We start from the raw sequence: 12,500 nt of genomic DNA on the forward strand, positions 1-12,500 counted from the left end.
CAGGAGCCGGATGGTGATGTTCCTGGGTCCTAAGCCAGATCATCAATGACCCACCTGAATGTAAGGACAGGCTCCAACAGAACCACATATAGGAACTTCACCTCTTTGGACTTGTCTCCTTATATTTACGCAGGGGAGCTGGGTCTAGATCAGAACTACAGACACAGCTCAAGCCAGTAGAAATACTGCACTGGACTCAAATTTGAAACCACTTACAAAAATAGAGAGAGATCACTGACTTCTGGTTTGGTGTACCTACATTGTCGTAAGCCAAACGTTCGTTGGAGTTGAGAAGTCTTGCCTCTTTAAGAAAGGGCATGCGCTCTGTCCCACAGTCCCCACCACATCCTATCAAGCTCTCTTGGCCAGCTTCATTCACTGTTTGTTTGCTGCTTTCCTGGCCCCTGCAGACACTGCAGTTAAGGTCTTTGCCTTCCCTGATGCCCAGTGTCCCTTGTATTTGTTCCATCCCGCATGCCCAGAGCCTGCCGCACTATCCTTCCCCAGCTTACAAGTTAATCATCAGCTTCTCCTTATGTAAATCAGAACAGGAAAGTCTTGCTTGGCCAATTCCTCCGAAAATCTTGGTCTGCTGCCTCTCTTCACCAGCCGGTGTCCTGTGTTTGCCCGCTCAACATTTGTCTGCCAACAGGAAGCCCTTTCTTGCCCCGACCGAAGCTCTCTGAGGCCAGCTGCGGCCGTGAAGGTGCAGGGCATTCAGGCAGGCCAGCCGGATGAGTGGGGAGTGGGGGCACCGGGGCCAGACCCTGATCTGGGTTGTTTGGGTCCTTACAGCTGCCACCAAGGGTGAGACACCCCGTGGGAGAGGAGGGGCCTCAGAAGATGGGGTAGGGGAATTTCCTTACCACTAGTGCAAACAAACCTATTTCTCGGAGGTCTGAAGGCTCATAAAAGGCTATGTAAGTAACCTCAGGGCCCCTGAGCAGCGTCCTGGTGTTAACTGAAAACCATCCTCCGCAGAGTCTCCTTTGTGGGAGTGGGTAGAGCTCGGTCCTGCCCTTGGGTTGCTCACACCTTGTCGGAGTTTGGAGAGCTCTCTGTCCAGGCACTGGGGAGGGTCATAGAATGGAGCCCATGCTTTGTACTAGTGCCTGCCTGGACAGGACTTTCTCTATTAAAATGACATTAGAACAGGTACCACCAAGATGCCCGAGTCCTAATAAGTAAACAGCTGGGCAGTGGGCTTCTCAACACTCTGTATTCTATGTGAAAACCGAGAAGCTTGCACTCTCGGGTTTCCAAAAATATCCTCCTGTCCCTGGGAGCGGGGGCGCTGATGTCAGGTGGCATCCCCATGAGAACTTTTTGTTTTTATTGATGTATATTTATTTTCATGTATATTCAAAAACATAGACTTAACTCATCAAAGAGCACAATTCCATAGCTGTTACTGCTTAGGATTGCCCTAGGAAGGATTTTTAAAAGTTTTTTTAAATTTAATTTTAAGAAAAATCAAAAAGCTCATAGTCAGGTAGGGAAGGCACAGACATGCCAACAGGTGTGCTGATAGGTATGAAAATGAACCTGGGCCAGATGACTTTGTGGGACCGTAGGATCTGCAGAGCCGGCATCTATCAGTTGGAGAGTAAGGGAAATCCGCGCTGTTGAAGGGAGAGTTTCCTTGTTCCCCAAGAGGACTGGAGCAAATTTTGTGACTTGGTGCTGTGCTCCTAGGAGAAACAAAGTCAGCGCTCTGATGCAGGTGGCTTCTAAGGCAATCTTAAAAGAAGCCAGGGACAGTGGTTTATTGATGGGGAGTCTAGGTACTTCCTGCTGCATGGCCTCTGGGCCAAGAGAGAGTGCCCCCATTGAGGGGCGTCCTAGCTGGGCTTGTTCCAGTTCTCCACCCAGCCACTCCTGATTCTGCCCTGTGTGTTCCCTCAGGGCCAGCCGCGGACGCACCAGTGAGGAGCACCAGGCTGGGGTGGGTCCGGGGGAAGCAAGCCACTGTGCTGGGAAGCACCATGCCTGTGAACGTGTTCCTCGGGATCCCCTATGCTGTGCCCCCTGTAGGACCCCTGCGATTTAAGAAACCAAAGCCTGCCTTGCCCTGGAATGACTTCCGAGATGCCACGTCCTACCCTAAATTGTAAGAGCAGTCTCAGTCCCGTGGTGGAAAGTGGCCTGGGCGTGGGGGCGGAGCACTGCAGGGGAGTAAAGGTCGTGCAGCTCCCTGGGAAAGGTGGTGGCACCAAGGAGGAGGAGGGTTGACCATGGCCCCCCAGCTGGCTGATCAGCGGGACCACTGGCAGTGGTGTTCAGAGCACACGGGTACCTTGGGCTCCCCTCTTGGACTTCCTGAATCAGAATCTCCAGAGCCGGGCCCAGGAAGCTGGCTGCACTGAAAGGTGTCTAGGGATCTGAGGACCGATCAGATTTGGGAACGGCTGTGGCAGACTTACTGAGTCTTGGTCCAGGTGTTTCCATGTCAATCCCCACCCAAGGTCCAAACTGGCTGAGGGCTTTGAGGTGAAGAACCACGCCAGAGGGATCTCAGCTCTAGTGCTCTCTGCCTGATGCAGGGAAATCCGCAAACACCTGTGGAGTAGATGCATGTGTTCTGGGTCAGGAGCGCCCGTCATTGCCGATCTTCAAGCTGGGGTGGGTGAATCATGATGAGCATAGGTTGGAAGGTGAGACTTGAAAATCCCCAAGAATCTTCTGCACTTGATCTTAGCCAAAGGCCGAGAAGTGATCCCCGAGAATCTTCTGATGCTCAGATTTTGTCCAGTCCTCAAGTTGGTTCTTGGTTCTTGGCCTTGGGGTCCCAGGAATAAGGAGTACCCTGGTGCCAGGAAGCTCCATAAGTCGCAGAAGAAGACCCCATGGGGCCCAGGGACTCAAGACACGAAGCTGAAACTCATCTGTTCCTTCCTTCATGTATTCATTCAGCTAAGATTCATTGAGAACCAGCTCAGTCATTGCCTCTCTATAATGTCCTAGGGGACATATGGTGGGCTGGTCACAGTTGCCCTGAATGACCTTGTGGGCTGATGGGGGTGCTAGGGTGCTAGGGGTACTAGGGGGTGCAAATCATAACAATGATTAAAATATAAAGTGACGAGGGCAGCCTTTTAGGGGATCAGAGAAGGATGCTGAGAAGGAACCACCCATCCAGCCTAGGAATCATATATTGGTCTAATTCAATCTTACTGTGTCATAGCCTCAGTGCTAGGGACTATGAGGTACCAAGGTGACCAAAACAGCTTTTGGCTGGTCACATTTGAGTGGGGGAAGATGGCAACACTCATGTGCAAACCTAAGAGAACTTTAAGGAAAGAACACAATGTATATAGGTGTTTCTAAAGAGCTGTGGTCTAACTAGGGGGATCTCAGAAGGCTTCTTGGAGGAGGTGGCACTTTTACTGAATCTGAAAGAAAGGGAAGAACATGAGCAAACAGATATGAGTTGAGAGCACTCGGCATAGGGACCAGCCTGAACAAAGGCTTGGATGCAGGAATCTCCCTACTCATCTACCTCCATTGTGTCCTGGAGAAAAGGCCTAGAGATGTCCTTTTGTCCCTCTGGGGGCAGAAAAGGGAGCTGCTAGAGCAAAGCCCTTGATATGTAACCCAGTGTCTTGCCCTCCAGTTTGGGGAATTGTTGAGCCATGTTGAATCTTGATGTGTATGTGTCTGAATTGTGGTAGTGGCTATACACATGCGTGGGTGCTGGAAGTTAATGATACAGTTATTCTGCACAAACTGCTTTCCTACCCAAAAACCAGATCTAAAAGAATTATAGCATGTTTCTCTGTTTGTGCCACCATGGTGGGGGCAGGGGAGGTGATTAGTTTTTGTACCAATAGCTCCCATAGGCTTCTTCCACTCAGACACGGGAGGCCATCTGGCCTCTCTGCTGTCACAAGACCTGGCCCCTCCCAGGCATGTTCCCTGATAGCAACTCTGAGATCTCTCCTTCCTTCCTCCAAGGTGCCTCCAGAACTCAGAGTGGCTGCTCTCAGATCAACACTTTCTCAAGGTGCATTACCCCAAATTGGAAGTGTCTGAAGACTGCTTGTACCTTAACATCTATGCGCCAGCCCATGCGAACAAGGGCTCCAAGCTCCCTGTAAGGCTGCCCACCGTGCCCAGGGCTCCAGGGTCCCATGCAGAGGGGCTGGGCGTCTAGAATCAAACCTACCCCCTGTTGGGTAAAAGGGAAATGTAATCACTTGATGCATCAGTAACTCTTAAAAAGTCATTTAATGACAGATTCACTTTATCTTCCTTTCTGATTGCTTCTTTGTTGGCAGTGGCTTGACTTGAACTTTGATTTTTAGTTTGTTTTGTTTTTCCCCTCTGTTGAGTATTTAATGGTCTGTAAATGTTTAGAAAGACAACTGCTTAAAAGGACCCTGATTTGCTGTTTGCTTGTTTGGGAAATCCTTTTTTATTTTTTTAAGATTTTATTTGACAGAGAGACAGCAAGAAAAGGGAACACAAACAGGGGGAGAGGGAGAGGGAGAAGTAGGCTTCTTGCTGTGCAGGGATCCCTACATGGGGCTCCATCCCAGGACCCTGGGATCATGACAGGAGCCGAAGGCAGACGCTTAATGACTGAGCCACTCAGGCATTCCTGGGAAATGAAGGGCAGGGCACCTGGGTGGCATAGTCGGTGAAGCGTTGGACTTTTGGTTTCTGCTCAGGTCGTGATCACAGGGTCATGAGATCGGGCCCTGTGCTCAGTGTGGAGTCTGCTTAAGACTCTCTCCATCTGCTCCCCTCCCCGCCAACCTGCACACACACTCACTCTCTCTCAAATAAATAAATAAATAAATAAATAAATAAATCTTTTTAAAAAAGAGAGAATGGAAAGGATTTATTAAGAAGTATATCAATCCCGGGGCCCCTGGGTGGCTCAGTGGGTTAAAGCCTCTGCCTTCGGCTCAGGTCATGATCCCAGGGTGCTGGGATCAAGCCACACATCGGGCTCTCTGCTCCGCAGGGAGCCTGCTTCCCCCTTGCTCTCTGCCTACCTCTCTGCCTACTTGTGATCTCTGTCTGTCAAATAAATAAATAAAATCTTTTTTTTTTTAAAAAAGAAGTATATCAATCCCAATAGTACCATGTGAATGTTTTATGTTCCTTGGTCCGAATTTTTCTAATCAATAGAGGAAAGTTTTCATACTTCTCCTCCCTGTCATCTCTCCTTGCTTCTCTCCTTTCTGTAGGTAGGGGAAGGAGTTAAGTTAAAATAGCTTAAGTGGTTTGGCTCTCCTCCATGACTTACAATGATTTCCATCTTCCTGTGGGTCACAAGTTCAGTGATATTTAGTTAATGCTTTCTGGGCACTTGAAATTGTTCTAAGAACTTTAGATGCAGGATCTTGTTTAAATATCGTGATAACCCATCAGTGAGATACTTTCATTCTTCAGAGCTTACCTATGGCAAAAATGAGCCTCAGGGAGGTTAAGTAATCTTCCCAACATTACACAGCTTGTCGGTGGCAGAGCTGGGAATCCAACCCAGGTACTTTGGTGCCAGAACCCACAAGCTTGCCCCTGGGCCTTCTTCAAAAGACAAAGCCTCTGATGCTACTTAGAAAGGAAAGCTTTCTATTATATTTCCCTAAATAAAGAAAGTCCCAAAATGCATGGGGAGGGGATGTGAATGCCTGGCAGGTTGACTGCAGAGGTCTTGTCCCTTCCGCAGGTCATGGTGTGGCTCCCTGGGGGCGCCTTCGAGACTGGCTCAGCCTCCATCTTTGATGGGTCCGCCCTGGCTGCCTACGAGGACGTGCTAATTGTGACGACCCAGTACCGGCTAGGAATATTGGGTTTCTTCAAGTGAGTGTCCCCATGTGACCAACACCCTGGGTCCCCAAGGCACAGCTGTTTGACAGCCACAGGGGATTCAGTGCCCCTCCACCTAAGGAGGAATGAGCTTTCAGTGATGTTGAACAAATGCGAGCCAAAGGAGTTAGGTAACAGATAAACTGCTGTAATAGATAAACAGATAAACAGATAAACAGATAAACTGCTATAACAGATAAACCCCCAAGTCTTGGTGACTTAAAACCAAACCAAACCAAACCAAAATCTCATTCTCATTCAAGTAAGGTCCAGCTGAGTGATCCTGACTGAAAACGGTCTTTCTATGTGGTCCATCAGGGACTGGGGTCCTTCCGTCCCATGGCTCTGCCCTCCTTTATGGCGCAGACCCTCTGCATTTGACCGGCAGATAGACAAACAGCTATCATGCAAGGGAGTTCTTTCTGGGTCAGCCTGGAGTTGGCGCTTGTCACTCTTGTTCATGTATCATTGGCAGAGCTCAGCGCATGGCCTCACCCAACCGCCCTGGGAGGTGGAGGAGTGTAGACCTAATGCGTGCCCTGGAATTTGAGGAGGCATGGTGGGTGAGCGGTTATAGGGCCTCACGTCGGCCTCCTCAGATACTCCCCTGGGAGGATCACTCCTTCCCTCTCTACAGTAATGGCCACCCTGTGTCAGATACTCACTGTGAGCCAGGCACAGTGCTGTGTACCAGCCATACATTGCTTCAGCTTGCCCCCAGAGTAATCCTATGGGAGAAGTATTGTCGTCATTCCCATCCTGCAGTTGAAAAGTGGAGGCACAAAGAGGGGAAGCAACTTCCCAGGGCTCACATAGCAGAGCGTGACCACTTCTGCTATCCTGCTTAGAACACAGCAGACCTTAAGCCCTGGCCAGGGGGCAGTGAGAGAACACCAGCCAGCACTTCAGGGAAGGTGGCAGGGAGCCGAGTGTGATTCTACCCTTTGGGGACTCTCAGTGTTGTGGGGGAGATACCACAGGCACACAAATATCCATGCCACCAGGCAGGATGTGATTAAGGCCCCGACAGTGCCAGGTGGGAGGGCGGTACACACGGGAGGGAGCTCTGAGTAATCAGGGTGGCATTCACGAGAGAGGCGGCATTGGAACCGCACCTCCAAGACGAGGTTGGATTTGAGAGGAGAGGCTGGGGAAGAGTGTCCTTGGCAAAGGAGCCGCTGGAGCAAAAGCTGGGAAGTTGGAAGGAAGTGGACTTGCACAGTGGCTGGGAATGATATTTGCAAGCTGTGCTAGGGGCCCGTGGCCCTGGGCTGGGGCTCTGGGGCTGCCATGGGGACAGGAAGGGCTGAGAGGACCCAGAGCGATTACACTGTCACCTACTCTGTACATGGGGATTCCTCTGGCAGAATGTGTTCTGAAAGTTGTTCCTAAGATCTGGGTCCTGGTAGGCAGGTAGATAAGGATGTGGCAGGAGATGGGTGTGGAAAGGCCTTGAAGGCCAGGCCAGCATGGGGGCTGAGGGATCCAGTCATGCCGTTCTCAAAGCAACCTATCAGGACGGTCACTCCAGAGCAAGCGGGGGCTGGGCAGGAGTCTGGTTGGGAGGCTACTGCACTGCGTTGAGGCCGGCTGTCGGGACAAAGTGGGGTGGTAGTTGAGTAACCAGAGTGATTACAGGCACGTACACAGCGCTTACCGTGGGCCTGCACAGCCAGTCTTCATAACCACATGTGACACAGGCATCACAACTAGCCCTGTTTTAGGCCTGAGAACATTGACAGGAAGCAGGTCAAGTGACTTGCCCAAGGGCACCCAGATCTTAAGTGATCAGATTGTGAATCTGGATAAATGGAAATGGAAGAATGGGAACCCATGCGAAAACCACAGTGGGTTGGAGGTGAAATCGGCAGGGCTTGGCTCCTGAGCAGATGGGGGGCTGCCAGGAGAGAGAAGGCAGGGCTCATGGACCGGCGCAGGGAACCAGCAGGAGGAGCCATGAGGGGGCTGGAGAATGGAGGGGAGTAGAATGTGATCCCAGGGCTACTCACATATGGTGTGGACCACATGGATATTTTGATAGGTGTTTCGCTCTTATTACCATTATTATTCATGTAGTCATTTCCTGGAACCTCTGTGCCCAGGACATCTAGCTCCCTGGTGCAGACCAGCTCTCAGGAATGGGAACTTTCTGGAATCCGTGGGTTCAGGGGAGCCTATGAATACTCTCATATTGCACTTACGAGATTGTGCATTTTTCTGGGGTTTGTAACTTTCATCGGATTGTCAAAAAAACCAAAAATGAAACCAAATCCCAACAGAGTGAGAAACAAGCATGGCTTTCCCTACTGCCCTGTGCCTGCGGCCTCCTACCCTTCTGCACCAGCCGGAGTGGCAATGCCCTGACATCCTCCCAGAGCTCCACCTCAAACTCCCTGGGCTTCGGGAAACAGATTGAGGTGCACTGAGTTTTCTCACCTTGCCTCTTGCCCCAGCACAGGGGACCAGCATGCTCCAGGGAACTGGGCCTTCCTGGACCAGATGGCCGCCTTAACCTGGGTCCAGGAGAACATCGAGTTCTTCGGTGGGGACCCACGCTCTGTGACCCTCTTTGGCGAGTCAGCGGGAGCCATAAGTGTTTCCAGCCTTGTGAGTTCTTCTCTCTGCGGGGCTTGAACGAACCTCGGTGCGGGAGGTCACAGAAATTAGGACCATGAATCACTCGTAGCTGATTGGTGCTTTCATGCTGAATGGACACTTGTCTCCCTCAAGCTGCCCATCGTGAGTTAGGAGCTCAGTCTGCTTTTGCAGACAAGAGCTGTCATCAGGAAGAGTTTAAATGAGCTGCCCAAGATCACCTAGTGAGTCACAATCTGAAGAAAAATTCCGTACTTATATTTATAGGGTCAAAGCCCTGGTATCTAATTACCAGGACAGATAATTACTAATTTAATAGAAAAATGTAGCTAAAACTAAAGCAACAAAGGATACATAACGTTTTATTTCAACTTCCAACATAAAGTGTGCATTTCTTCGCCAATGGTTTGATACAGTGTTGTATCTTTTCAGGGTTGGTCTCTGGGCATAACCCCCTGCCCCCAGATTCATGTCCTCTACAGCTGCTTTAGCTTCTTTACAGCAATCATGAACTTGAGATGCCTGCTTTGTAGTCTGAGTGTGGCGTGCTCATGGAATCTCCCACTGACTCCCCACATAGCTTACACTCTTACTTTGTTCACACCAAATTAATCTGACGGCGCTATTTTTCAGCTACTTGCTTTCATCAAAGTTTCTTTCCCCAAACATAATTTTGTTTTCTTTCTATACGTGTACTTCATTGGTTCCCACGATATCTCATCGATTAGTTCATTATAGTAGCAAGTGTAACTTACAAAAGCAAATCTGGGAGCAAACACACTTGACCCTTGGCCAGAAACTGGTGGGAATAGAAACGTGTGTGGTGCTAGAAAACAGCCCACTGGCTCCGAGTGGTCGGCATCTCCTGGGCCTCAGCTAATAGGTTAATCACAGAAGGCAGTTAACATGGGAGTGGGTTAAGAGAGCTTCTGCTGTATAGAACTTGACAATATACAAGTTATTTTTCTATCTTCAAGATAACTCGATAAGGTGAATTAGAGTAAACCAACTTTTACATATATGCTAATAGCCTCCATTTCCTGAGTGTGTAGTATTTGACCACAGATCGTGCAAAGCCTTCTATATTCGGTACTTCTGCTCTGCACAATTCTGTGAGATGGGCTCCATTTTTCCTCCCAGTTTTATAGGGAGTATACTGATACTCCAGAAATACAGAAAGCAACTTGCCTGAGGCTCTCCAGCCGGGAAGTGAGGGAGTTAGGACTCACACCTGAATGTTTGACCTCAAAGCTCCTGAGGAGTCTGGGGCTCAGAGACATTAAATGACTTGCTGGAACCTTTGTGACTCATCCTTGAATTCCCAAACTAGGGCTCCGCCCCCCCCCACCCCCCACCCTGTATATGTAGAGCTTTTAAAGGACTTCCTGGGAAGGTTTGTTTAAAGAAGGATGGGTGGTATATATGATGGATGGGGGGGGGGGGTCCCCTGCATAACTTGTCCTGATCTCCTGTGCTCTCTTTCCAGATTCTGTCCCCCATGGCCAATGGCTTATTCCACAGAGCCATCATGGAGAGTGGGGTGGCCATCATCCCTTTCCTGAGGGCCCCCGACGATGAGAGGAATGAAGATGTAGGTATCTTGTTAGCACCTCTTTAGCTTCCTCTGCTTGGTCACGGGAGAACTTGGGCAGGTGTTGATAGACCGTGTGCTTGGCCGTCCTTACTGACCATGGTCAAAGACTCCAGGGCTGTTCAAAGTGAACGTTACTGCTCCGTGGAAGACCTGGTTCAGAAAGTAGATCTCTAGTGCAACACGGCTAGTGTGCACAAATGTGTGTGTGTGCATGCGTGCATGTATGTGAGTGTGTAGGTGAGAGTTCTTACATCTTTTTTTTTTTTTTTTTTAAGATTTTATTTATTTATTTGACAGAGAGAGAAATCACAAGTAGGCAGAGAGTCAGGCAGAGAGAGAGAGAGAAGCAGGCTCCCGCTGAGCAAAGAGCCCGATGCGGGGCTCGATCCCAGGACACCGAGATCATGACCTGAGCCGAAGGCAGCAGCTTAATCCACTGAGCCACCCAGGCGCCCCGAGTTCTTACATCTTATTCGTTGTTCTTTGCCTGGGATATATTACTCAGTCCCTGTGTTGTATGCACCTCATCTCCCATAACTGCTCCATTCCACCTAGAGGACCATGTTAAGAGCCTGAGGCTGTTTCCAGTTCAGTGGAAAAGAACACTGTGAATGAAGCATGTTGCCTGGCATTGTGAGGGGACAGTGAGTCATATGCCCAAGGCTTCTGTCATCTGTCCTCTTGCTTTAGTGCTCTACCAGGCAGTGAGGACCTGGAGGCCAGGGTTGTATCTTTCATGTCCCAGTCTGGTAGGTGACTATCAGTGTTTGCTGAATGAATGAGTTAACTACTGAGCTGATTCTGTCAATGAACATTAGCACGGGGTTGTGGAGCCATCTCCTGGGGACTGTGCGTTTTAGTGGTACATCTGCTTAAACACCTTAGAGAAAAGAACAGTATACGCTAGGAGCAGAGGCCTAGAGATAGAGTATTGTGAACGTGCTCCCAATACACAGGACATACTGATTTGGGGAACACGATACATCAGCTTTCGGTTTGTACACATCCTTTTTCATTCGGTGCGCGTCTACTGAGTGTCCCTTGTCTCCCCAGCTCTATGGTAGGACCTGTGGGTTTATAAATGGAGACACGCCACACTGACTTGAGAAGACCATCATCTTTTTATGACAAGGAAAAGTCTGGATGGTGGTCCTTGAGCTCCTACAGTTGTAGGCAGGTTTTGTAGGTTTGTGCATTTTCCTAAGGAGAGGGTTTGTAGCTTTCATTGGCTTCTCAAAGCCTTTGTGACTCCCAGACACTGAGGGACCACCACTTTCAAGGGATAAGCCCCCAATGATCGGGCAAGACAGTGTTTAGGAAAAGGCTAGGAAGAAAAGGTGGGAATCCTGGAAGTGATGGGAAATTAGCAGAGGAAGGAGTTCATGAAAGGACATCCCAGAGGAAGTGGGGATGAGTGGAATTGGTGAGAGACAGAAAAAGATGTTGGGGGGTTTTCCAGGCTGCGCTAGGGGTGAGGCTGAGCAGAGCTGACGGGCTGAGACTGAGCGGGAGTCATGTCTCAGGGCAGATAAGTCATGCTTGCAAAGCTGCTCCTCACTCTTGGGGCTCCTGAGTTGGGCTTCTGGGCTCGGGGAGGGGGGGTGCCTCATGCCAGTGGAGCCGACATCATAGCACTGGTGTCCCCGTGACCAGGAAGCTTGACTCTGTCCCTTGTAGCTACGGAGTGCCACACCCCCTCCCCCAGCTCCAGCAGTCGCTAAAGATGGCCAAGAGGGTCAGACAGGAGCATAAAGAGGTCCAGGGCCAGCCTGACCTCAGTGTGCCCATTCTGTTACACGTTCATGGGGGTGGAGTGGGGGGTGGGCAGGCTTCATATATGAAGGACCTGCCAGGGGTTGGATCAAGGACTCTTTTCAATTGTCATTTTCTTGGCGGCTTCCAGGGCTGTGCTCTGATCCAGTCCTTCTCTGGAAATAGTTGCAGGTGGTCGCACGCATCTGTGGCTCCAACGCGATGGACTCAGAGGCCTTGCTGCAGTGCCTGAGGGCAAAATCCCCCACGGAGCTGCTGGACATCAACAAGGTGGGGAGGGACAGGAGGCTCTAAGGGCACACAAATCCCACCACTCTCTTACTTTCTTTGATTTGGGACTTTGGGAAGATGGAGGCTGGGATTCGTAGTCATGGTATAGAAACACAAGGTGGAATATCCAGAGCCCTGATTGGTAATGAAGGAACCTGTGGGCCAGGGATGCTGTTGAGCCTGGAGAAAAGCCAGGAAAATATGAAGGTTGTCTCTAAGTCTCTGAGAAGAGGGACCACACCTGTTCCACGTGCTGCCAGAAGTTAACTCAATGCCAAGAGCAGGAGTTCTGTTAGGAAGCCATATTGGCTTGATAGAACCATGAATTTTCTAAAAACTCAGTGGTCTGCGCAAGGCCAGCTCCTAGAAAAGGTAGTGAGACACCCACCTCTGTAGGGATGCAAGCAGAAGCTAGATGACAGCTGACAAATTTCAGTCACTGGGTGACTCA

The 12,500-nt window shown here is 49.9% G+C and overlaps 1 protein-coding gene across 2 annotated transcripts in view; it reads left to right on the plus strand.

The window, feature by feature from the left end:
* Nucleotides 1-639: 639 nt before the first annotated feature.
* The window catches only part of CES5A (carboxylesterase 5A), a 28,546-nt gene continuing 16,685 nt past the window's right edge, over nucleotides 640-12,500 (plus strand). The window contains exons 1-7 of one of the 2 annotated variants that reach the window (XM_082708572.1): nucleotides 640-807; nucleotides 1,906-2,110; nucleotides 3,955-4,093; nucleotides 5,678-5,811; nucleotides 8,271-8,424; nucleotides 9,899-10,003; nucleotides 11,945-12,049. In XM_082708572.1, coding sequence (XP_082564698.1) covers nucleotides 735-807; nucleotides 1,906-2,110; nucleotides 3,955-4,093; nucleotides 5,678-5,811; nucleotides 8,271-8,424; nucleotides 9,899-10,003; nucleotides 11,945-12,049 — 915 coding nt within the window. In that variant the 5' untranslated portion in view covers nucleotides 640-734. Of the gene's footprint in view, nucleotides 808-844; nucleotides 921-1,905; nucleotides 2,111-3,954; nucleotides 4,094-5,677; nucleotides 5,812-8,270; nucleotides 8,425-9,898; nucleotides 10,004-11,944; nucleotides 12,050-12,500 lie in introns of those variants that run through there. The other variant, XM_082708573.1, reaches the window with a different exon arrangement.

Source organism: Mustela nivalis, assembly GCF_964662115.1.
Source record: "Mustela nivalis genome assembly, chromosome: 18".
NCBI lineage: Eukaryota > Metazoa > Chordata > Mammalia > Carnivora > Mustelidae > Mustela > Mustela nivalis.